The sequence below is a fragment of the Hemicordylus capensis genome, chromosome 5 (genome assembly GCF_027244095.1).
Source record: "Hemicordylus capensis ecotype Gifberg chromosome 5, rHemCap1.1.pri, whole genome shotgun sequence".
NCBI classification, from domain to species: domain Eukaryota; kingdom Metazoa; phylum Chordata; class Lepidosauria; order Squamata; family Cordylidae; genus Hemicordylus; species Hemicordylus capensis.
This window is the reverse complement of record NC_069661.1, coordinates 236,603,463-236,630,389: the sequence shown is the minus strand read 5'-3', so window position 1 is coordinate 236,630,389 and position 26,927 is coordinate 236,603,463. Positions and strand designations below refer to the sequence as shown.

The following is a 26,927-nucleotide window of genomic DNA, read 5'->3' as shown; positions in this document are numbered from 1 at the left end:
GTGTTTCATGGTGGCGGATCCTCTAGGTACTCCGTGATATGTTGACCATCTTAAGAAGGCTCTCCATATATACTGGTAGATCTTGTTGGTGGACGGCTGTCTGGACACTAACATAGTATTGAGGACTGTGGCCGAGTAGCCACGTTGTCCTAGAATGCGCTGTTCAGTTTCCAGGCGACCAGCTTTAACAAGCCTGAATCTGGATGACATACTGGCCCTTGTTGAAGATCTGGTGTGACGGGAAGCATCAGATGCGGTGATGTGGCCAGGTTGGTCAGTTCTGCAAACTACAGTCTCCTGGGCCAAAACGGGGCCACTAGGATGAGTTGTGCCCAATGAATCTTGACTCTGCACAGCATGCGTGCCACTGGGATGAGAGTGCATCCATTGCTTCTGCCTGATGACATGGGAACCTCATGAAGAAGCAAGGAACTAGTGCATTTTGGGGGGTTGCGAAGAGATCTACTGCTAGAAGGCTAAAGTGTTCTGTGATACATTGGAATGTTTTTGGGTTGAGATGTCATTCCCCCAGGAGCAGGTTCGAGCGGCTCAGCCAGTCTGCTACTGTGTTCAGGTCACCCTGAACATGGTGGGCTGTCATGGATGTCACGTGGTGTTTCGCTCATTGAAATAGGACTGTTTCCGCTTGTAGGGATCTGGATCTTGTTCCCCTTTGGCAGTTTGTGTGCTTTCACCGTGGTGTTGTCCATGTGGATGAGCACATGGCGATGGAAAATCATGGATTGAATTCCCGTGGTGCCAGTCGATGGCTCTGACTTCCAGCCAGTTGATGCTGTGCTGGCGTTCCTGTGTCAACCACCTGCCCTGAGCAGACCAGTGTAGGGAGTGAGCTCCCCAGCCCCTCTTGCTGGCATCTGTGGTGATTATGATCCTGGGAGGATCCAGGAACTCTTTGCCCACTGACAAGTGGGGATAAGTGATCCACCAGCAAAGGGAGTGTTGTACTGATGGTGTCAAGAGTTACTTGCCTGTCGAACTTCATTGCGATGTCCACATGGAAGAGTAGCAGGAACCACTGCAGAGACCTCAGGTGGAAGTGGGCTCACGGGACTGATTGCAAGGTTGCCACCATCAGGCCTAGAAGCCTGGATAGGGACATCAGATACGGAAGTTCTGAACTCAGAACCTTGTAGACATCTGTCTCCAGGGCTTGTCTGCATTCCTGTGGGAGAAATAGCTTGTTGTGTTGAGTGTCTATGAGCACTCCCAGATGAAGAATCTGGTGCCCCGGTTGTAACTGGCTCTTTTACCTGTTGATCAGGAACCTGTGACTGTCAAGAGCCCGAAGGGTGGCCTGTAGATCCTTCTGGGCTGTCTGACTTGTCGTGGATTTGATGAGTAGATCATCCAAGTACCCATAAATCCTCACACCCTTGAGCCACAGGTGTGCTATCACAAGCACTAAGACCTTTGTGAATATGCACAGAGCCAATGAGAGACCAAACAGGAGCACTCTGTATTGGTAATGCACCTCTGAGTACAGGAAACGCAGGAGGTGGTGACTATCCTGGTGGATCGGAACGTGAAGATAAGCCTCTTTGAAGTCAACGGACATAAGAAAATCCAAGTAGTGGAGTGCCTCTGTGATGGATCTCAGGGACTCCATCCGAAAGGTGCGTTTTCGTACAAAGCGGCTCAGGTGTTTTAAGTCCAACACGGCTCACAGGGAAACATCCTTCTTTGGTACGGTGAATATTAATTATAATTATTATATTATTATTATTATTTCAATTTCTATACCGCCCTTCCAAAAATGCCTCAGGGTGGTTTACGCAGAGAAATAACAAATAAATAAGATTAATAATAATAATCCTATTGCTAGAAGATGGCAAATCGCTTCATAGGAACATAAGAACATAGGAAACTGCCATATACTGAGTCAGACCATTGGTCTATCTAGCTCAGTATTGTCTTCACAGACTGGCAGCGGCTTCTCCAAGGTTGCAGGCAGGAATCTCTCTCAGCCCTATCTTGGAGAAGCCAGGGAGAAAACTTGAAACTTTCTGCTCTTCCCAGAGCGGCTTCATCCCCTGAGGGGAATATCTTGCAGTGCTCACACATCAAGTCTCCCATTCAGATGCAACCAGGGCAGACCCTGCTTAGCTATGGGGACAAGTCATGCTTGCTACCACAAGACCAGCTCTCCTCTCCTGTCGACTTTGATGTTTTTGCTGGTGTTGGGAGGTCGGGGTGGGTAAGAATCTGTGAGGTCAGCTGGTCAACTCTATGGAGTAGCCCTCCTTGACAGTGGAGAGCACCCACTGGTCTGATGTGGTGGCCTCCCAGATGCACGTGAGATGAGAGGCGACCACTGAGGGGCACCTCTCCTGCCCCATCATGCCTGTTTGGACTGCTTGTTTTGGGCGGCTATTTCTGAAGACCTGCATGGTTGTTCTAGACCTAACCCAGTAGGGACGCTGGGATCTGAAGCCCCTGTATAGCCTCCAAGGGGGAGCGAAAGGACTGAAAATAACGTCCTCCTTGAGGACTGTCCTGTTTTTGTTTTGTTTTTTGATGGTTTCTTTAATGCAGCAGGCATAGATTTCTTTTTATCTTTAGACTACACCAAGATTTCTTTTTATCTTTAGACTATATTGTCTTTTAAGGCTGCGTCACCAAACAGCTTTTCGCTGTCATATGGAACTGCAGCTAGGTTGATCTTTGATGCAGCTTCTACCTGCCAGTACTTCAGCCACAGGTTGTGGTGGCCTACCACTGAGGAGGTGGCTGCTCTAGATGCAAAACGCAGTCAGTCAAGAGTAGTGTCTGATATAAATGCTTGCGCCTTGTGCAGCTTTAATAGGGTTTGGCGTAGCCTGGCTGGGTCAGAGGGCAAATCCTGGATTAAGTCATCCAGCCAGATTACAGACGCTCTCGCCACCATAGAAGCGGCTGCTGAGGCCCTCATTGACAAAGCTGATGATTCATTTGTAGGATTGAGGGCCCCTTCCAAGCATTTGTCTGTGGGGTCCTTAAGGGCTGACTCCCCATCCCTGGCCAGAATTGAGCCGGAAATAAGTTGGATGATCAGGGCATCCATAAGGGGTGTAGTGAAGATTTCATTCCCCTCTTACTGGAAGGTATAAAGCCTATTAACCACTGCACAAGCCCTTTTTGAGGAGGTGGACAGGGAGCAGTCTGTTGCAACCGCTTCCACAAACTGGGGAGCGAGAGAGACATATTAGAGATCTTTGTTCCAGGAAATGCCAGAGCGCTTTTCCCAGTTGGTGGAGCCTCTTGAGGCAGGCAGGCTAAGACCTAGGGCATGTATGGTCTTGGACATGAGGGGTGCCAAATCTACCACCTGGAAAATTCTGATGGGTGCTTCAGAGGACTCTGGCTCTTGGCTATCAGACCATTCGCCCTCAGATCTTGGTTGCTCAGGATCTCCCCCACCCAGTGCAGACGTAGGGTCATCCTCTATAGGAATGACTGGAATGGGCTCAAGAGAAGGGCCTTGAGGGGTCTCTTGAGGAATTTTGGTGGGTATGGCCCCTGTACCCCTTGGGGTTGGTACTCTGGGGTTAGGGGAGTCATGATCAGAGAGCTCAGATGAGTGTACACTGGGTTCCCTCTATCTAGACCTAGATCTGGCCTTTTTAGACTTTTTAATGTGCTTTCTCTCTTTCTTAGGTGGCATATCCCCAGGCATTTGAGTTAAAGTCTGGGTTGTGGTTAAATTCGGGGTCAGACTAGATGACCTTTAGGGGTACAGAGTGGAGGGAGCAGCAGATTTAGTAGACCCATCATGGGCCGAGCTCACCAGTTCAGATGTGCCAGTTGTAGCCGAGCTCCTCGTCACCACCGTGTGTGTGGTGGGGGGGGGGGGCGGAAATTGCTTCGTAAGAGAAGTGCCCACTGCCATGGTCTCAGCTGCTGTCCCCGTCTTCCTTTTGTGTCTTCTTGGGGGCCTTCTGGCTGGCAGATGCCATTGCCATTGTGAGGCCTTCTGCACCCCCCCCCCCCGCAAGGCCTCACTGGGCATGTGGGGATAGAGGGAATGCTGCGCTGCTGGTGGTCAGCAGGTAGGACTGGAAGGAAGCGGCAACAGAGTCGACGCTCGAGCCACTTCCCTGCCCTCCACAATGGCCGCTGACCCTGTTTATAGCTCCAGAACACCGCCAAACAGCTGATTGGCGGTGGCGCGTTGTGGCTGAGAACAGAGGCTGCTGAAGAAGTCTGCCCTGTAGGGGGCCTCGCGGCAGCTCCGAAATCCAAGAGATGACCTGAACTTTTCTCTCTCCACTCCCCCATACTCTTAATATGGAGTGCCCTGCCAGCCCTTTCCGTGCAGTATAAAGAGGAAGGGAGAAGGGCAGAAAGTGGGGTGGGGAGATGCTGAGAAGTGGAGGAAGGAGAGAAAAACTCAGGAGTTGGGAAGGAGCTGCCTGGAGCCTTGCAGGACTAAAGGAACTGAGGTGGGTTTGCTCCTCCCATCCTCAAAAGTGAAACTAATTAACTTAGTCCTGCCTCTGGACTCATATGGAATCCCACTACCCACATAAGAGACGCCCTTGGGCTTCAGCAGCAGAGTGCGCCTCATTTCTTCAATGTGAAAAATAATCCCTCAATGTGAATTTTTATACGTTGCCATTTTGCAACTGAGTCTGCCTGCACAAGCCCCTATTTCATGCTGGTAGCTCCCAAGCCTCTGGCAATAACAACAACAACCACAACAAAATAGCAGCTCCTAGAAGCTTTGAGTTTGCCTGCCCGTTGTAGAGAGTGGCCAAAGACCACTGCAGGTGGGGAATACTCACACAAACAGGGGATGTCTCTCTATGGTAAACTATTTTCAAATGGTATGGCCTCAATATGGAAGACCACCGCACAAAATAATTTTGCAGCAGTTCTCACAAAGCTATAGAAGTCTTCTAGTGAAGCCTTACGTCAGTCTTAACCACACCCCTTTTACTACCTCTTTATATTGTCCTCTCTGCTATGTTTAACCAAAAGCCTTCTTTATGTATTTTAGCTAGTTTGCTTCTTTATTACTAAAGACACAGCCCATCTTAATGAACTCCTTGAGCTGTGGTCTTAAAGAGCTGCCAAAGGTTATCAAATGTCAGGCAGCAGCAGAAACCATTTAAGCACTTGTTCAGTGTTTTGAAAAACGCACCTAAGCAAACCTATAAGCCAAGGCTGCACAATATCAACCCTCCTGCAGATGTTTGACTACAACTCCCATAATCCCTGACTGCCGGCCACTGTGGCTGGGGATGATGGTAGCAATTCCACAGTGTCAAGACTTAACAGTTCTGCCAAATGCATGGTTAAGAACAGCCAAGTTAACCAGTGCTATACAAATACTACACTGCATTTCAGGCACATATACAGATATCTTTAGAAAGGTATTCTTTGGCTCTCTCCTGTTGCATGCACAAGCAAGCCTATTCTATGAGTGGGAAAATGGCACAGGATGTCATTCTCCACATATTTTATTTTTAAAATGTGTCTAGCTATAAAAGACGTATCTGAAAGTGCATAGTCAGTGCCTGCTCGAATTGTGAAAGCCAGGTGGTGCAGTTAAATTTTGCACAGAAGTTGGGGCAGAGGCGCCAATGCCTTGCACAAGTCCTTGCCCTCCTCTTGACTAGCAAAACCAGAACAAAATCATACAAGTTTGCATAAATTGTACAGGTAACAATTCAATTTTTCTTGGCTTTTTTTTTTTTTAACTGTGGCACACACACAGACCTCCTGATCATGTGTCATTTATTCTATATTTGGTTACCGTCCAACATTTCTGTTCTAAGTTTTGAAGGCGTAATAGTGGTCATCAGTTGAGATACCTGCAATCTCCTTCAAACAAGTGACAAGGTGTGAGCTCACTGACAGTACGCCTCAGGGCACAGAAGAAAGCAAACACCAATGGAAAATGAAAAACCACAGCTCAAAAGCAGGTTTGGTTTATTTGAATGATTTCATTAAATATCTACAAAGAAGGTAACAAACTGCAGCACAAAGCGCAATCATACAGGAAGCGCAATGCCTGGATTTAGTGCAAAACATACCATTAACTACGGCCAGGGAAGCCCAAGGTTTGAATTCATTTTATTATTATTTTTACAGTGTACATTGTTAAATAATGTAAAGAAAACATCTGTAATTCAGAAACAGATCTTGTGGAAAAAAGGTACTCAAAGTGTAATATTAACACAAAATAATTTAACAGTTCAGTAGCATTAGTTTATTCCTCTAGACCTCAGTTATTTTATCCACAGGAGGGAAATCAATGGTAAATAAAACCAGTTCTTGCATAACTAAGTGAAAACCTGACCTCAAACATATTAAACCGAAATACCACCCTTGTGCAACACTCAGCTGACCGGCTCCTCTACCATGAAGTGGCATCTCATTATTGCTCCTTTGTACTTTCTGCACATCAACCTCACACACAGTTCATGTTCCAGACCCTCCTCTTATAGCCACAAAGCAGAAAATACAGGCTTTCAGTTAATTTCCTTTGCAGGAAGTCTCAAGGCTTCCTCTTTCCCATTCACAAAAGTGAGGTGTGTGTTGGTTTGTAAGTTCTTGAAGCCCTGCAACATTTACTTCTGTGCCTTTTGTTAGTCAACCCCAGCCCTACCACTTTTTGACAAAGCCACTGTAAACTTCAGCATAAGATAAAGGAAAAGGAAAAAAAGACCTGTGCATATGTTTGAGGGAAGAGTGAAACAAGTACAGAAAGAACGAACCTCCTACTAACCTTAGGAAAAGCCTCTCATTATACAGACTTCCAGACCAGCAATAACGATGCTGCCAAATACGAAGTAAGAGTACTTTGACCCTTCACAGCCTGCTGCAGCAATACAGAATAATACTAGCTGGTTGCAGTATTTCATTTGAACAGGGAACCAGTATTTTAAGTTGGAAAGAGAAAGGCGAGTGGAAAGTAGGAGACAGAGTACACCTACTAGAAGGCAACACAGTTAGTTACAGTCCTGGTACCAGTTTTAAGTCCTTTAGACATGGAACACAATCATAAAAGACAAAAGTCGTTTTTTATGCTGGCTGTTTCAAGTGTATCCATCCTTGGCAATGGATGTTGCACCAGGAAGCTCGACTCCTGGCCTGTATGGATTGAATGAAAAGTGGGGAGGAGCAAATCCCAGCAGACTCTCTCCCCTCCCACCCATTCCCCAGAGTGATCGCTCCAACTCCTTCACATACACTGCCCTTACCAAAACACTTTACTACATTAGAGCTTAAACGTCAAACCACCCACAGGAGGTGACTCTTCAAGAAGCACCTCTTTCTCCCTCTTCCTTCTGTTCTCAGCCAGCCCAGCTTTTACTCTGGTCACAATATTCATTTCACTTCAGAATCCCCACATCCATCCCTCGCTGCTGCTGCATCAACCACCCACCACATAAGGTTCCCCACCACTCTGACTTTACTCTTCCAACATACAGCTGCAGTAGCTCCCCCTCCAACACCTACTCTAGACACTATTACACAGTATAAACATCCAATGTGTTAACCCTTTGGTTTTTCAGTGACCATGTCCAAATGACTCCCCTCTCCCCGCATCATTCCCTATGCCTGTCTAAAGTCTGCTGGGAAGGTGATGCTAACTGCAGAAGCAATAAAAGTCCAAGGCACTAAAATATCCAGCAAGCATACTGGGAGAACAGACAAGTATTCAAGTACATTAAATTTATACAATTATACATTCACATTTATCTAATACAATGAAAATACAAAGGAAAAAAGTTAAAGTGTCTCCAATAAGTATCAGGATATAGCTAGCTTTCCCCCATTTTTTTTCCTTTTTAACTGTTTAACCCTCTATACTCCACTCATTTTTAAGCTACTGTTGTCCAACAACATTTATATATCACAGTGTTTCCACATCAAAACTGATGGTAAGTACATGTCCGCAGGGAACTTTTTAAAATTTATCTTCTAAACAATTTAAATTGCTCTAATGCTGCAGTCAAAGCTGTTAATCTCTTTTACTTAAAGCAGTAATGACCTATCTCAAAGCATGGGCTGTTCTGCAAGTCCAGCTGTGTTGTCCATCAGCTCAGGAACTTCAGTGTGATGGCTTGAAGGGCGGGAGAGACAAGATGGAAACATGGACAGCTTCCCCCCTCATCTTAATTCCTCAGAGCAAGACAACTGGTATACTAAAGATTCATGCTAGAATGAACAGCAACTCTTCCATCTCAGCCCATGTGGATTCAGCTTCTTAAGTCAAAGGAAGTTTACAGCGAGAGGCCATTGGCTGGTTTGGTGACTTCCATCTTTACACACTTGGCCACACACAAGAACAAGAGGAAGTATGTCCCATCATGGAAGATCCTGATCACCCTTCTCCCCATCTTCAGAATGGGGGGCTTTTCTTACTGAGAGCAGAGAGCAATGGTTAGAGGGGAAACCACAATTCCCCGCTGGGCACTAATAGCCAGTTCATTGCAGCCTAGTAGTTGATTCAAGGCCTCATCTTCCACCCATCCCCAATGTCTACCCAGCAGCATGTCTGGATCTCATTAAGTGGTCCGCAGATTAGAGCCAGGAGGGTTGCTGATAGATTTCTGCAAGTTGCTGATGTTGAAGCTTTGCAAAGAGGCAGCTCCTACAGGTTGGAATTGGCCTAAAGGCTGCTGTGCTGGACCACTTGTCCCACTCCAGGGAGCTACAAAGGGCACTGTTGGGTAACCGTACGGCTGAGGGGGGCACATGGCCTTTGTGAAGTGACCTAGGGAGGTAGCTGACGCTGCAGAGATGGGTGTAGCACCAAGAGAGGATGTCATCGAGATGCAGAGCTGGCTTGGTGCAGAGAACTTCCTTGCCATTCCTGGACCCTGAAACGAAACCCAGCCCCAAGAAGAAGTTATTAAAGAGCTAACAAAAATATCCCCCTCATAGGCTGTTCCTTTTAATTAGCCTTCTCCCTTACAAATCTAGCTGATCCTTCCACGCACACTAAGGTCATCTGAGGAAGTCCGTTTCCAGTTACCACCAGTACATCGGATGGCAACTCAGAGGCGCCTTTTCTGTAGCTGCTCCTGGGCTGTGGAATGCACTCCCTGCAGAAATCCGTAATTTGAATTCATTATTGGCCATCAGGAGAGCCCTCAAAACTGATCTATTTGGCCTGGCCTTCCAGGGTTTTTAATTTGTTGTAAATGTTTTTAACTTGCTGTAACTGGGTTTTCCAGGGTTTTTAGACTGTTTTGAATGTTTAACTGTTAATGGTTTTATGTTGTTTTATAATCTCTGTTTTCAACTGTTAATTGATTTTAATTGTTTTGTTTCAATGTAAACCGCCCTGAGCCATTTTTGGAAGGGCGGTATAGAAATCAAATAAACAAACAAATAGGGTGGTTAGGGCACTGTTAGCATGGAACAAGAACTTACCTCATAATTCCCATGCCCCTTGCCTCCTTTCTTTCCCGAGAGGTTCATGGCATCACGAGCCCAGTTGTCTACTAGCTTATGAAGGTCATCTGTAAAGGTCCCTTTCCGGCTAGAGGCAGGAGGCTGAGACTGAGGCGCCTGGTTGTTCACTGTACTCCCAACAGTGTTTGTACTGCTGGTCCCTAAAACAATAAAGCAACAGCTGTCATTGAAACCTGGCTGGATTGTTTTCTGAAGGCCATCAAAACTATAGCTACAATGGAGAACAGGAGAGAGCAAGAATTTAAAAAGCCATGCACATGAATTCTACATTTCAGCACTAGGACTTAATGAAAAGGAAAGATTTTAGGGCTCAGCTAGCAGTTTCTCCTTATTTGGTTAATTATGTAATTGTGTGTTATTTTCCAGAGCAGTGGGTAGGTAGTCTGCAAGGTTGCCATTTTCCACTGGGGAATGAATGAACTCTTGGTATTAATGATAGGGCCACTGATTAATAGTTTCCTCTAAATCAAGTGAACAAGCACCTATTATATTGAGTTAATGCCACTGCCAACTCTGCCCACTCAGTTGAGCAGTAGGAAGCAGTACACTCAGCATGGACAGCTGCTCTGTTCTGCAGATGGGAATCTGAAATGCCAGAGATTCATTATTGGAAGGTGCTTTAGTGTTACGGGCATCATCCCTTCAGTGAGGATCCACAAGGATAATGCCAAAAGGGGAGTGGGAGACAATCCCACATTTCCAACTGTGGAGGCTTCCAGCACATCTGGCTCCTAGAGTTTCATAGCATGCAGAGCCCTCAATTCATACATACACCTCTGAAAAGAGAAACACTAGGAGCCACTTTCATTCAGAATATGGCATTTGACAATCAGATCACAAGAAATGAAGGAGTCTACAGTATCCCAAGTTCTTGCTGTGATGGCTGTTTTTGCCACTGGCAAGATTTGTGGAATAGTGTGAAAGAGGTTTTGCTTTGCTCCTAGTGGTAATTTAGGAAGCAGCAGTTTATGCAGACATCATCATGCATGCCATGAAAAAAAGCAATAGAATACTGCTCCCAATGTACAGAAAGGTAGCTGGTGCCTATGAGGCAACTATGTTGCCCAAGATTATACAGAAAACCCAGTCTAGAAAAGCGTAAGTACAGTCCCAAAGCATTGTACTGATCAGGAATAAATCCTAGACCAGTGAAAAATAAATGTGAACAGCTTCAGGCTCACTAATTTGACTAGTGAGAGAGCACAATAATTCCAGTCGACTTGCTCTCAAGACCGATATTTTAAAAAGGTATTCAAATTAAAGCTCCCAAGAAAAACAGATTGCTTAGCTGTAACAGGTGATCTTTTGTTGATCACTGTTACATGTGATCACTTTTGGTGACCCACGTTCACTCACAAAATGGGTTCTGTGCCTGCGCAGTAATCCCCGCGGAAGAATTCTTCAGCGTCTCAAGGTGCTCAACTCCGCCCACTGTGCACGAGGCACGGCTGTTATTTTCAGTGCTTAGGGCACCCATTGCTCAGTTCCTGAATGACTACTGTGAAGACTGATGAAACGTGGATGGAAGAGGAAGAGTAAGTGATTATTACTGTGGAAGCATCCTAGCAGTGGGGAAGGCTGGGCGGGTTTTGTGAGTGAACATGAATCACCAAAAAAATCACCTGTTACAGGTATGCCAGCTGTTTATCTTTAAGGTGATCCATGTTGCCTCCCAAATTGGGTGATTGGTGAGCTTACCTGAATGGTGGTGGGTGTTAGGATGTAGTTACAGCACCTTTAGAACTGCCTGACCAAAATGGGCCTCTGCCACTGAGCAGTTGTCCAAGGCAAAATGTATTATGAAAGGGAGGTCCAAAGACCATGTTGCTGCTCTGAGATGCTGACATACCCATTGCTCTCGTAGAGTGTGCCTTGACTCTAGGCAGAGGTCTAACCTTCTGTATGTTATAGCACATGAAAATTATTTTAACCAGCCAGTGTGAAAGTCTTTGTCTGGAGATGGATTGTCCCTTTTTCTTTCCCTCAGAGGAGACAAATAGTCTATGAGATTTTCTGAAATGTTTTGTTATTTCCTTATAGTACAGAATAGACATTCTGACATCCATGGAGTGCAATGACTTCTCAAGAGGAGAAGATGAATTCATGAAGGTAAGACTATGTCTTGGTTTATGTGAAACTCTGAGACTACCTTAGGTTTAAAGGTTGGATCTGTCCTTATAACAACTTTGTCTGGAAAGAATTTTGTGTAAGCAGAGTCAATCTTAAGAGCTGTTAGTGCACCAACTCCAGGGTTGATTTGATATAAATCAAATCAATTTAAATCACGATTTAAATCATTTCACAGGACTCAATTTTAATGATTTAAATCACAATTTAAATTAGGGAAATACTGTTTTATCATTATTTTCTATAAAAGTGCATTCTTGTCTAATATAACCTTAATACATATTTAGAGATAGATGTAGATTTCATGTTTAGAAAGTAGGTACACACTTCTCATAATGCAGTTTCATTCAGACAATTAGGCTTTGCATTTCATTGTTGCACTGTTTGCATTTTGCAAACATGCCTTTCTTACCCGCAGGCACAGAAAGTTCATTAAAATATTCCCAAATTGGGTATCTTACAGCTTGCTGCCATGATGTGTTTCCCTTTTGCAATGGAAGATAAACTTGGAAAAAAAGTTTCCTCAGGACTGCGTGAATATGTTCTGTTCACTGTTGGTTTCACTTTCTATTCCCCTCCCCTCCTCATCTTGTGCATTTATATCCAGACTCCTCCTTGCTCAGATGTACTTCCCCTGCCCCACCCCAAATCATTGACCTCCTTTGTCTTTGCACTTGGGCAGGGGGAGCAACGGCTTGACTGTGTACTGCATATACACCACCTGCAGAAAAGGACTCATCAGGTCTGTTATCTCTCATCCCAATTAATGCTGTTAACATGTTTAGAATATAATTATGATTAATATTCATGATATCTTTGACTAGGTTCTTTTAAAAAATCCAATTTAAATTAAAAATCTGATTATTTTTTAAAAAATTACAATCGAATTTTATCAATCCTGACTCTTCTTGCCCACTAAGAAAGCAGTCTTTAGGAAGAGTAACTTAAGTGAAGTTGAGGTTAGAGGTTCAAAGGGAGGCTCTGTTAGGGTAGAAAGGACCAACGTAAGGCTTCAGGGTTCAATAGGCTTTCTAACTGGGGGACATAAGTTACTGGTCCCTTTCAAAAACCTTTTCAAATCAGGAGAGAAAAAAAGATTGTGCATCTTACCCCAGGTGTCTTGCTGAGAGTCAGGGGTGTAGCTATAATTGAGCGAAAGGGTTCAAAGAACCCAAGGCCCCAGCTCCATCCCTCCCTATTTTCTTCATTATCTCCCTCACTCTGGGGGGCTGCCAGAGAGAGGGATGAACACGGGCCCCGTCCCCCTAGCTACGCCCCTGCTGAGAGTGTAGCCATATGAACTTTTATGGAGGCATTTAACAGGCTTGAGTTGACAGGCCTACACCACGCTGTAGTTCTAGTGGCCCTTCACATCAAAGGAGTGGTCAGCTCCCTGGCAGATACTCTCAGCAGGGACTTGAACTTCTTCCATCAGCACGATGGAAGCAGTAAGGAAAAAAGACTCATGGGGGATGCCTTCCCAATGCCATGGTGCCAAAACTTCTATTACCTCTTCCCTCAGTTTCCAGATTATTTTATACTTAACTAATCTAATCTGTCAGATAGCAGCTTTGTAGGGATCAAATCCCTTAGGCGATGCATAGTGTGAGAATCTCTTCTATCTGAATTTATAATTACAACTTGCTGATTCCTTCCTTTTGTTTAGGAGGATGCCATCCAAAAGTTGAGCTTCCATGCAGTCCGGTTCAGCACTTGGAGGTTGTGGTGGAAGATATGACCCCCTCTCTGGTTCAATAGATTCTAACAGGGAGCAAGACGGTAGTGTTGTCCCTGTGACAAGAGGAGCAGGGTGAAAAACCACAGTTGTCTGGGCCACCATGAGGTGGAAAGAATGCATGATGTGTCCTCCTCAAAGATCTTGCTCATTATTTTGGATAATAGTGGAAACTTAGGGAAGAGGTAATAGAGGTTTTGGCACCATGGCATTTGGAAGGCATCCCCCAATGAGTCTTTTTCCTTACTGCTCTGGAGCAGTAAGGTCTGCATTTCTTGTTGTTTTGTGTTGTGAATAAGTATATCAGGGGGTTCCCCATTTTTTGAAGAGATTATGGAGGATCTCCTGGTCTGTCTCTCATTTGTGCTGATGGAAGAAGTCCAAGTCCCTGCTGAGAGTGTCTGCTAGGGAGTTGACCACTCCTTTGATGTGAAGGGCCACTAGGACTACAGCGTGGTGCAGGCTCCAATCCCATAGCTGAATTGCTAGATTACATAAGGATCGGGAGACGATTTGAACACCAAGTTCAAATTTGGTGTCCCCATTTGAATACCAATATATGCAATTGCTATTTTATTGTCTAGAAGTATCTGTATAACTTTCAAATGTGTTGGGGCACCTATAGGGATTTGTTACATTTTCAGGAAAAGGATTGTAAGTTAAAAAGTTTAACTGAAATACAAAATTTGGTCAGAGATTGGTTTCAGTATCATCAATTAAATGAGATATATAAGAAAGACTTTATAGTTGGATTTGAGAATCAGATTTCAAGTTCTGAGAAGGAATTATGTCAAAATGATGAAAAATTAGTTTCTAAAATGTATAAACTGTTACTTCTGGAGGAGACAAGAGAGGAAGTGGTTAAAACGACCATGATAAAGTGGGCTCAAGATGTGGGGTGTAATATAGAAATGGCAGCCTGGGAAAAATTATGGAAAACTGATTTAAATTTTACTGCATGTTATGCTTTAAAAGAAAATTATTATAAAATGATGTATAGATGGTATTTGACACAAAAAAAAATTGGCATTAATGTATAAAAATGTTTCAAACAAATGTTGGAAGTGTGGACATTCTGAAGGCACTTTTTTTCATATGTGGTGGACCTGTGGGAAGGCTAAGGCCTATTGGGATATGATATATAATGAGCTAAAGAAAATATTTAAAATGACATTTCCTAAGAAACCAGAATCCTCCCTGCTTGGAATAACACAAGGAGTAATTTCTACAAATAATTTAACATTCTTCATGTATGCTTCCACGGCGGCTAGAATAATATATGCACAGAAATGGAAGAGTAATGAACTGCCTTCAAAAGAAGATTGGCTGATAAAATTTTTGGAATATGCGGAGATGGCAAAACTTACAACACTGATAAGAGACCAAAATTTAGAATGTTTCAAAGAAGATTGGAAACCATTTTTGTTGTATCTAAAAAACTATTTTCTAACTATGGATCTTACAGCAGGTTTTGAAATTTAGTGGGGGGGGGGGAATGTAGGTTGGGTAGATTAACTGTGTTTGTAAGGGTCTAAATTTATGTTTTGAATTACTATTATAGCAAGGGTAAATTTTATAGTTGATGCTTCACGAAGAGAGATGTGCGGGAAGTCCATTTTTGTTTATTTTGTTTGTTATGAATGAATATTATTATTGTTAAAATTAATAAAAACTGAATTTGGAAAAAAAAAGAAGTATCTGTATAACTTTAAAAAAAAATTAGTGGAAGAAAGGATTTCAGTGCATGTAGCACTCCTAGTAGCTCTAGAACGTTTGTGTGAAGAGAGCTTTGTTGTGGGGTTCATTTCCCTTGTGCATGGTATTGTGCAGAATGGGTTCCCCAACCTTTTAATGAGGCATCCATTGTTACAGTTATTGAAGGAGGTGGAAGGGAACACCCTTGGACAGAGACTGCAGTATGGTCCACCACTGGAAGAACCAAAGTACTGGGGCTAGAAGAGTCAGCCATATGTTCTGGCTGTCCACATTCGGTTTGAACAGCAACAGAAACCAAATTTGGAGTCACCTCATCCTTAACCTCGCGTGGTTTACTGTGGATGTACAAGATGCCATCAAATCTAAGAGTCTTTGAATTGTTCTTGCCCTTTGTTTTGGATTGGCTGTGAATGTGGTGATCAAGTGTAAAATCAAGAGCCCTCTGGGAGGTAGGCCCTTTTCATCCATGTCTCCCAAACACCCTCTATGTATTGTATTCTCTTTTGAAGTTTTAGAGGTTTGACTTTTTTCAGTTTACCTGGATTCCAAGTTCTTTTAGATCTAAGATGTATTGAACCTTGGGGCTTAAGATTTCCTTGTTGGGTGAAGTCACCATCCAGTTATCCAAGTATGAAAAGATGGTTATAATTTGAGTCCATAGGTATGCTTTTATAACACTCATGCATTTTGTAAATACGTGAGGCACCGTGGAAAGGCCAAAGGGAAGTACAACATATTGGAATAGCTAAGATCCCAGGGTGAACCTCAAGAATTTTCTGTGACTTGGTCTTATCCCTATATGAAAAAAAAGACATATTTTAAGTCCAGCGTCACAAGCCATTCTTCCTTGGCTAGCAGGGGAAGAATGACCTGTAAGGTTATTCTGAATTTCCTTATTTTCATGAACTTGTTTAGGTGACATGGGTCCATGCTGGGACAGAGGTCTCCATCCCACTTGAGAATCCGAAAGTATCTTGAATAGAAACCATTCATTTGAGAAACTGGTTCTATCACCTCTTTATCAAGCAAAGACTGAACCTCTTCTTATAGCATAGAAGTTGAGTGGATGTATTTTATCCTTGAAAAACACAAGAGTTGTGAACTCTATGGCATACCCTGTTATCATACTCAACACTCATGCATCTGATATGTGATGCCATGATTTGCAAGAGTGGGTGAGCCTGATGTTTGGAGGGGTTTCTAAACAAGTGAAGCAGTTGATTAAAAAATCAAATGTTATGTTTTGTCTGATCTTGCTGTTTTGCTCTTTCTTGGTTTTGTTACTGACCACAGGGCTTCTAAAAGTAGTATCTGAAAGATCTTCTGTAGCCTCTACAATCAGACTTCTTGTTTTGAAATTATTGTCTAGTATAACGTTTTGAATTTCTGGGAGTAGGAATGGTGGGATTAAGTAGTAGTAAATGTCTTTGCAGAGTAACACAATTTCTTGCCTCAGTCTGTGAGCTGAAAAGACCCTCCCCACAGAATGGTAATTTTTCAATCTTGTCCTTCATATCATTATGAAGGGAGGTTGATTGAAGCCATGTGTGTCATCTTAGGGACACTGCACCTGCAATGGAACGGGACTCCATTTCGGTTATGTGTTTAAGCTGTGCTCAAGTGTTGTCTTGTGATGTCATCTGACTTGGCTAACAGAGCTTTAAACTTATCCCAGACACCTTCTGGTACATCTTTTAAATCATCTTTGAAATTGTCCAAAATAGAATAATGGTATTTGGCCATGCAGTTGGTTATCTTGGTAGACATGATGCTGAATAGAACCTACAGCCTATGGCATTCAGTTTCCTGCCCTCCTTGTCTACTGGAGCTGAATGTCTTTTCCCTGATTTATGCCCATGGCACAACCCACAACCACAGAGTTTAGTGGTGGATGCTTGAAAAGAAAAGGGCATGGTTCTTCATGAAGCTTTCTAAATTTTGGAAGTCAAGGTAGAGGCTGATAGGGTCTCTCAAGCCGATTTAGCCGAGTGTGTAAAAACCGGCAACACACGTAGTGATGTCGGTTGTACAGAAGAACACCATGACATGAAGTCAGACAAGATCTTTCACCTCTTGGATTGAAGTCTTCAATTTCAAACCCAGAATTTTAGCCATTTCTGTTACTTGGATATGGTAAGATTTTGTTTCTACTGTAGGTGAATTAGATGGTGGTTTGGGTACATTTTTGTCTGGTGACAGATCTGAGGAGTTTTCTGTTTGGGCAGAACCCTCATCAGAATCAGTGGAGGAATCATAATCATCTGAATTTTCTTTTTCCTTATCAGAAGATTTTCCTGAAGGTGCTGGAAAGTGATGGATGATTTGCATACCAGAGCTTTTACAGTGAATTTGACCATCTCCTTGAGAGGCTTTTTTCACAGGATGCTGCAGCTGAGCGGGCACTGAAGGTGTTTTAAAAGAAGAGCCCCTGTTTGGGCTTTCTGGTTGTCTAGGGTCTTTCAGGTTATAACTTTTTTCAGGGTTTCCTCTTAATTTCCTGGATGTCCACAATCTGCATTCATTGAAGTCATAAAGGAGTTCAAATGTTCAACATTTTGCCCTCTGCGGTTTTAGAGGAAAGATACAAGAGAGTCTCTCTGAGAAATCGTTTATGCCCATGTGGCACAGGTGAGGTTGAGACCATTTCTCATGTTTTGCTTTACTGACCTTTTTATAAAGCTATTTGCACCATCTGGATTGAGCCTTATCTAAAAAAATATCTGGGCCATTCAGATGATTTTTATGTGGCTTATTTCTGAATGGATCGTCATGTGGAGATTACCGGGAGAATAGCAAGCTTTTGTGCAGCGGCTTGCAAAATAAGATGCGAACAAATAAGTTTTAATTATCCTATTTAATATGACACTGTATTGTTTAACAATTTTATTTGTATTTAACTGTTGTGTGCTGTGTTTTGGTCATGGACCGTAAATAAAAATATGTATGGAGTTCGGAGATGATGAAAAACAATAGGATCAGTGTTCCCTCTAACACGGATTCCCACATGTTGTTAACTACAACTCGCAGAATCCCCAGCCGCAATGGCTTTTGCTTAGGGATTATGGGAGTTGTAGTCAACAACATCTGGGAATCTCTGTTAGAGGGAACACTGATAGGGATCCCTGGGTTTAGTGCCCCCCGTCAACTCCAATAATCCATTGAGCATCCATGGATTCATAGGTTGGGGCTGAGTAATGGTATTACTGATCTGAAGGCATTTTTGGAATAGTTGCTTCCATTTCTTCATTTCTGTCTAAACCATGCATTGAGAAACCTCTGAAGGTAGGTCTTGAGGGAGTAGATTGTGCATAACCCTTCAATGACTCCATGGGAAGAGAGCTGGTCTTGTGGTAGCAAGCATAACTCGTCCCCTTAGCTAAGCAGGGTCTACCCTGGTTACATATGAAAGGGAGACTAGAAGTGTGAGCAGTGAAAGATATATTCCCCTCAAGGGATGAGGCAGCTCTGGGAAGAGCATCTAGGTTCCAAGTTCCTTCCCTGGCATCTCCAAGATAGGGCTGAGAGAGATTCCTGCCTGCAACCTTGGAGAAGCTGCTGCCAGTCTGTGAAGACAATACTGAGCTAGATGGACCTAAGGTCTGACTCAGTATATGGCAGCTTCCTATGTTCCTAAGTTCTTTGAAGCAGTCTTATCTGGCACAGGTACAGTCAGGGAGGCTTCTTTAGAAGATTGTCCTTTTTTTTTAAAACTCGAATTGGAATCTTTGTCCTGGTCAGAATTGTTTGGGAAATTCTCAGGCAAAAAATCCACGACAGGTGAAGCATAGTAGGTGCCTGCAACATCCTGTTGTGGGGTTGCCTGTGTATTCAGAATCGAAGGAGACGAGAACTTGGGATGAAGATAGTTGATGTTTATGTCGATTCCATCATCAGTAATCAAAAGAGGTGCTTTATTAGGATTGGTGTTGAAGTTGTACCCGATACAGACAATGACGCCAATGTTTGAGGGGATACTAGTGTTCTTTGAATCGGTTTGAAAGTTAACTGCAGAAGGTGAGGGGGTATGGGGAGATATCCCTGAACCCATCATTGGAGTGGTAGCTGATTTCTAAGATGTGGAATGAAGACTATCCCTCGAGGTTGGGTTGGGTTGGGTGTCGATGTCAAGATACATCTGTGCTTCAATCCTGAGTGGTTAGGAGAATCATCCCTCTGTTGTCTCCATTTTTTATTACGTTGGTGATACCCGTCTTTGCTGATATCTTCAGGCCTCTTAAACATCTACTCTAAGAGCTCCTTCTCCCAGCAGTGGGTCTGAGATTCTCCTATGTCGATATCAATCCTGCAGATAGACTATCAGCAACAAGCATAAAAGATGTTGGGCACTGGTGACCACAGCATGGGTGATCGAAGTCTTAACACATTTTTGTATAAAGTTGCTCTTAGTCTGAGAGTTCCCTGATTTTCTTGTGTGCTCTAATTTTCAAGCTCTAATGTAATGATGTTCACCCAAACAAATTAAACACCGATCATGCCTGTCTGAGGAGGGAGGAGTCCCTCTACAAAAAGAATATTTTTAAAAATTTTGTTGTTGTCCATTAGTACCAGTACTAATCTCTGTCCAAAAGAGCAACATTAAACTGTCTCGAGTTCAAAAACCAGGTTAAAAGTATAGTGGTGATCTCTCACAAGAACCAAGTTCCATCGAGGAGCAAAACCTTCAAGAGGAGAATGCCACGGCAGGTGAGAAGGAACTGAGCAATGGGCACTCTAACTGCTAAAACAGATATGCCTTGTGCGTGGTGGGTGGAGTCAAGAGTGCCTTGAGGAGCTGAAGAATTGTTTCAAGGGGGCTACTGCACAGATAAAAAGCCCATTTTGTGAGGGAACATGATTCATCACTCTATGCCCACTCCACAGAAAGCAGGAAGGAACCATGGATCTCTATTGTACACAACAAAATCCATTAAGTTCTGATATTCCAATCCCGTTGCTCAGGAACTTGCTCTTGTAGTTGTACATGAAGCCATAGTTACTAGCAAACTTAACTTTGGATCCCTGCTTTTGAGGGAGAAAGCTGGTCTCCCTGAATCCAGGCCAGAGTAGATGTAAACACAAAACATCCTTATAAGTTACAGCAACTGAGCAAGGTGCTATTGCACTATGACATGTGAACAAGCAGATAGCACTAGGTAAGGCAGTGAAAGAGGCAGCCCTCTCCTCAAACTCTGCTGAGTCAAGTGGTGCTCAGCCACATGCAGAAATGCAGAGAAGAATCCTCTGCCCAGATGAAGGGAAGGAATGCAGTCAGCAGAAATATCTGTGTAACATGCAAAGGAAATTCATTTTTGTAATGCAACAAGACTCAACCATATAGTGCAGGAGGGACTGACACACACACCCAACTGATAAGGAACAATCAGGAGAGTAACCAGTACAGATACAGGCAACAGTGACAAAAAGGGAAGGAAAAAAAATTGACACAAGGTAACAAAAATATCTGAAAATCAGAGCGTTTGTGATCAAAAAGTTCATGCAGGGATCAGCACATCTCCTTCAGTCCCTTCCTGATGGCCAGAAACTCCCCTCTCTATGCTGGTTATTCAAAGAACCCAGAGAACAAGCCTAAACGCTATACTGCTTGAACCTCTGGAATATTTCCAAAGACAAATATGGAGAGGAGATTGGTGTTATTAGCTATGTGATCCTAGACAGGGAGAGTGCATATTAATGTTTGGCTCTCTCTTTCATGCAAGTTGTTTGTAATGCAAGAGATTGTCACAGGATCACCAAGGCAAAAATACAAGGGACTAAGATATTAAATATGAGCTATATTGGCAGCCACCCCCAATTTTCATTTCAGAAACCAATTGGAAATTCAGCCATCAAGAAGCGCCTGACAAGCACTTAGATCAGTGATCATGGAAAAAACCTCCCTCCAATCTTGCTCAGTCACAGCAAACGTTGGAGAATCTCATTTTGGCTCCTCATACCACTGAACAAAAGTTCCTCTCCTCTTTCCCTTGGCCTGGGGGGCCATATCATGCTTCCATCCTCTGAGAATCCCTCCCTCTTAACTCTGCCAGTTTGCTTCTGAGAGAGATCAACCTCAGCACACCATCAATTCTCTCTTCATTAACACCTTTAAGTTGCAGGTACATGCTGACACATTTGGTTCTTCAAAATATGGAAGCTCTTCCTACACTTGGTTCAAACAAAGCCCTTGCACATAGGGAGATTTTGTATTCCAACCCAAGATGCTCAAGTTACTGGTGCTAACATACACTTCAGCATCACTACTCATCAGCAAGGAGTTCACAGAGTGGCCAAAAGTCAAAACAAGTCTTTCCAGCACAGAACAGCAATTGTGAGGTGGCCAGGCCTATTGCCGTGTTTAGTGCAGGAACACAGATGGGATAATGGAAATGGACAAGAGACAAATGCTGTGCTCAAGACAGATTCAGGGAGGTTAAGCTTCAGGGATCGGAAGAAAACTCAAAGACAGCAGCTTGGCAATCAGAGTTTAGAAGTAACCAAAATGCAATAATTACTACAGAGTTGGTTGCAAGGACAGACTTTTTTCACCATCTTCCCTGAAGCACAAAAGAAAGCAATTTGTTAAAGAGAAAGTGAGAAACATTTAGTGTCAATCAAACAGCACAAAAAGCCTAGCGAGAAAGAGGGGAGGACACAACAGTGCACTGTTCCTTGGAGACTGACTATTTCAAGAGATTCTGCTATTGATATAACATGGCAGCATACCACTGAATAAAGTGCATTTAGTTACACATCCCTCTGTTACTCAAATATTAGTCTCGTCATTTAACCCACTAATTTTTAACTAGGAAAACAAATCAGTTTGGGTTAGATTCTCAAACAGTTCAAATTATCTTCGTGTTGGAGTATATCTAAGTTCAGTCCAGTTAGGCTTGGAACTCAAACAAAATCTAAGCACTGAAATAAAGCTTTGATTTTGCCCAAACTGGTCTGAGATTCTGGGTTTTTGACTAAACAAAATGATGTAAATTGCTGCTTTGAGGCATATTAATGGAATATGCTATAGTGGTTCCATGATGCCATTATTTAACCCAGTTCCCCATTTCTTGGAATGTCAGTGCCACCAGAGATAGGAACATAATCTGTTGAATGTCTTCTACTTTTTCTCCAACTCTACAGAGAAAACCATCTGTTACTGAGCCCAGCTCCTAACTTAAAGACCTTCCCCCACTATCCTAGAGTCTGTGACAGGGGATCAGGTGAAAAAGAAACTAAGCATCAAGCCAAGCTGTGCTTCCACAAGTATTGCCCCCCTATACAGAACAGCTGCAATACAGAACAGCTGCAAGAACAGCTGCAATAAACTGAGACACAACATTGAGAGTCAGGTGCTGCGTCTCACTGTATCAAAAAAATAAATAATTTAAAAAAAAAATCATGCAGAACTGACCCTGGTTGATGCAGCTTTAGAGCAGCTACACAGTGTGAAATTGTCTATTTTGAGATTCTCAAGGTTCAGAGGCAAGACCTCTAAATATCTGTTGCAGGGAAGCAACAGCAGAGCAGGGGTTATGCCCTTGTCTCCTGCTTGTGGGCTACCCAGGGGCATCTGGTGGATTACTCTGGGAAACAGGATGCTGGGCTGGATGGGCCTTGGGCCTAATCCAGCAGGGCTGCTCTTATAATACAAAGACATCCACATAAAATACATACAAAAGCAGAAATTTAAGAAGTGTTTTAAAACTCATCAGATGTTAAAACCCTGGAAAAATAAAAAAGGTTTTTGCCTAGTACTGAGGCAGCATCAGGCAAGTCTCCCAGGAAAAAAATTCATAGATTGTGTGCCATCACTGAAAATGCCCTTCCTCCCGTAGCCACTTGCCCCACTTGAGATGGTGGGGGTACTCTGAGAATGACATCGGATGATTAGTACAGCAGCCTGCCAGGTCGATACTAGAGAAGGCCCATGGAGGGCTGATTCAGGTTCCCAAGTCGTAAGCCATGTAAATCTTTGAAAGTCAGCATCAGCCCTGTGAATTGTGCTCAGAAACAGAATGGGAGCCAGGGAGAGTTTTAAGCACTGATGGGATGCAATTCTACTGCCTGTCCCACTCAAGTATCTTTGCAGATGTTCTTTGCATTAACTGCAATCTCCAAACCACCTTCAAAGACTGCCCCTCATACTCTAGCAGTCTAACCTAGAGTTTTCCAGAGAATGGGTCACTGTGACTGTGCTCACTCTTTCCAAAAAGGGGCTACAGCTAGCATTAGCCTCAGCTAGGAGAAGGTGCTCCATGCCACTGGGCCACCAGTGACAGAGCTGGATCTACAAGTAACCCCAAGCAGTTAAACATTCTTCTTTAAGGGGAGTGCAGCCCCATCCAGAACAGGTTGAACATAACCTCTTCAGGAAGATGAACTCCCCACCACAGTACCTCATCTTGTCAGGACTGAGCTTCAATTTATTGGCACTCATCCAATTACACTCTACTGCCCCATCTGTCTGATGCAAAGCACGGGTATCATCAGCATATTAATGACTTCACTCAGCAGTTTCATGTAGATTCTGAAAAGCATAGGAGGCAAGGCAGAACCCTGTGGAACGCTGTAGCATAAGTGCCATGAGGCCAAGCAGTAAATCCTAGAGCACCACCTTCTGGAATTGGCCATCCAGGTAGGAATAGAACCACCAAGACACCATACCTCCAATTCCCAATCCAGAAAGCCTTTTCAGAAGAATATCAGGGTTGATGGTATTGAAAACTGCTGAGAGGTCCAGGAAAATTAGCAGGGTAACACTCCCACTATGTACACATCTCCAGGCATCAGGTGACCAAGATAGCTTCTATGTCAAAACCAGGCTTGAACTCAAACTGAAACAATCTAAAACATAAATTTTCCCTAAAGTACCTGGAGCTGCATGAAAACTATTCACTTAAATGCCTTGCCAAAAGGTGACAATATTAATAACTGGCTACAATTTGCTGCATTCTTCACTGAGTAGTCTTAATTGCTTCTTTCAAGGTGGCCAGGACTACTCCCACTAACAATGCATTTATCACCTCTTGGACCCAGTCAATCAATCCCCTTCAACAAGCTGTTATCAATAATGAAGAGCAAGGCATACAGTAAACCTCCCTCCAAGTACTTCGTTTACGTCCTCAGGCCACAGTAACTGAAAGTCATACCCAAAACACAGCCAGATGGCATGTTCTAGACCGCTCTAGACTGAACTGCACAACTAGCAATGTCTAACATTTAGTGGATGTGAGCAATTTGCTTCTCAAAGTGCTTTGTTTGCAAGCAAGTCAGAGGGTGTTGCCAAGGGTTCCTGCACATCATTGGAGTTGCATGACACTCCATGATTTGAAAACAATGTGGCACAGAAGTATTGCTTCTTTGCCATCACCACAAAGTGTTGGCTCAATGAGTGAATCTTTGTTCAGTCAAGGTTTGCATCAGGTTTTCCTTCACCTACACTCTAGCTGTCTCTTGGCCTGTTTTACTGCCCTCCCGGGAGAACCAAGGAACCAAATCGGCTCTGTACTGCAGGTGAAGGCACTTAGAAGCAATGGTATCAACTGCCCGAGTCACCTCTGTATCCACCAGATCAAGTAGAGCTTTGGATGGGGAACCAGTCATTAGCCACATCCTTACGATTTATCATCTCCTACGACTACACAAGATTAAGGCATCTGTTCTCTTTTACTGCAATTCAGTATTTTACAGGAGAACCTACTTTTCTTCCTAGCCATATAGTCATTTGCAGAGCCTTTATTTGTGCGTTGAACTACCTGCTTAAAAATGTGTAAAGAAGCCTAGGACAGGGATAACACTTGCATTTCTGTAAAGGCGTTGTGACTTCACTGGTTTTTCCGATGTTAGCTACCTTGTGTCTACCTATGAACTAAAAGGCAGGATAAACACGTTGCTCACCTGTAACTGATGATCTGGTAGTGATCCATTGACATCCATGAGAATGGGTTCTACACCTGTGCTGAAGCCTGTTGGTCTGGAGTAGAACAGCTCCTCTCGGCTCCTGCGCCCCATGTGACCACATGGCTATTTAAGGCGAGAGGAAGCGCCACACTTCAATTCCTTGGAGACCGCTAAAGCAGTCGAACATCTCTAGAGCAAGAGGCAAGTCCTACATGGAAGACTTGAGCACTACTGCAGAGGGGAGGATCGGGAGGGTCTAATGGATGTCAACGGATAACTACCAGGTCATCAGTTACAAGTGGGCAACCTGTTTATCTGGGACGTGATCTGTTGAATCCTTTAGAATGGGTGTTTAGTTAGCTCCTTTAGGAGGAGGAAGCAGTAGTGTCACTGTAACACCCTTTTGAGAACACCTCTCCCAAAATTCACCTCTGCTGCAGAGCGCAAGTCAATGGCATAGTGTTTTATGAAGGGCTGTTCCGAGGACCAGGTTGCAGCCCTACAAATGTCCTGAAAAGATATGCCAGATAAGTGAGCCGCTGAGGCATCATAAGCTCTGGTTGAATGTGCCTTGATAGACTTAGGAGGCTGTACCTTTTGTAACTTGTAAGTCATTAAGATTGACTCTACTAGCCAGTGGGATAGCCTTTGTCTTGACAAGGCCTGACCCACAGACCTTCCTTTGCAGGGTATGAACAACTTTGTCTTTCTAGAGCAGCTGTAATAGCCACCAAGAAGGCAGTCTTTATAGTAACCAGCTTTAGGCTAGCTGGAGCCAGGGGCTCAAAGGGCGCACCTGAGCGCTTAAAGGACCAAGGATACACTCCACTGTTCCAGTGGCTGTTTTACTGGAGGATACAGATTGGTGAGACCTTTCAGAAACCTCTTGCAGCTGGGGTGGGAAAATACCATCTTTCCATCCCATCCTGGATGTCTTGCAGAGATCACTGCTAAGTTATCTTTTATGGAGACATTCGAAAGTTGTGAGGTCTTTAACCAAGTAAGATATAGGAGGACCTGTCTGAAAGTAGCCTTTAGAGGTTGAAAGTTATTGGTGGCAGCATAGCAAGTGAAACGTTTCCATTTGCTAGCATAGTTCCTCCAAGTGGAATGCTTTCTCTGATTTAGTATTATTTTATTCAGAAGCCTATCCTCCATGCTGTTAGTAGCAGAGTGGGTACCTCTGGGTGCAGTACCTATCCATTTCCTTGAGACAAAAGGTCTTGATGCTGTGGACGCCTTCTGTATGTGTGTCCTGATAGTTTGTGTAGAGGCAGAAATCATGGTTGTCAAGGCCACCATGGAGTGATCAAGATGCACCTGACTTGGTAAGTCAGAATATGTGCCACCACTCTTTCCATCAGAGGATGTATGGGATACATGTGCATTAAGTGTTGTGACCAGTCCGTCTGGAACACATCTCTTAATGATTGTGGGTCGTGATCCACTCTTGAGCAGTATTTTCTGCACACGGCATTGAGTGCTGTCGTGAACAAGACTACTTGGGGGAAGCCCCAAGCTCTGAATATTGGTAGCAGGTATTTGTTGTTCAATTCCCACTCGTGCAGCTTGTCCCTGGTGAATAAGCGACACAGATTGTCTGTTAGAACATTTTTCATCCCCTTTATGTATATAGCTAAAGGGGTGATGCTGTTTCTGATGCAACAGTGCCAAATCTGTATGCTCAACGCACACAGAGATCTGGACACGTCCCTCTTTGCCTGTTTAGATAGGCAATTGCTGTCCAACTGCAGCTGTACTACTCTCCCACTGAGCACTGGGATAAAAGCTTTCATGGCCTGAAAAACTGCTAAGAGTTCTAGGAAGTTTATATGGAACTGCTTCTGCTGCCAAGTCCATTGGCTTTGAATTACTCTGCCACTGCAATAGCCTCCCCAGCCCCGTAGTGAGGTGTCGTCACCCATACTAATGGGTTTTACAGTTGAAAGGGGATACCCTGTAAAAGGTTGTCCGACTGAGTCCACCAACTTAGTGATTGGAGAATTTGTGGAGGGAGGCTCAA

At 43.6% G+C, this 26,927-nt stretch overlaps 1 protein-coding gene across 11 annotated transcripts in view; it reads right to left on the bottom strand.

The window, feature by feature from the left end:
• Positions 1–5,895: 5,895 nt before the first annotated feature.
• Positions 5,896–26,927, bottom strand: part of WNK1 (WNK lysine deficient protein kinase 1) — a 195,346-nt gene continuing 174,314 nt past the window's right edge. For 9 of the 11 annotated variants that reach the window (XM_053251646.1, XM_053251639.1, XM_053251641.1 and 6 more), the window contains 3 exons: positions 21,520–21,561; positions 9,388–9,569; positions 5,896–8,831 (listed from right to left, as the gene is read on the bottom strand). In XM_053251646.1, coding sequence (XP_053107621.1) covers positions 8,517–8,831; positions 9,388–9,569; positions 21,520–21,561 — 539 coding nt within the window. In that variant the 3' untranslated portion in view covers positions 5,896–8,516. The remainder of the gene's footprint in view (positions 8,832–9,387; positions 9,570–21,519; positions 21,562–26,927) is intronic. The other 2 variants (XM_053251640.1, XM_053251643.1) reach the window with 1 other exon arrangement.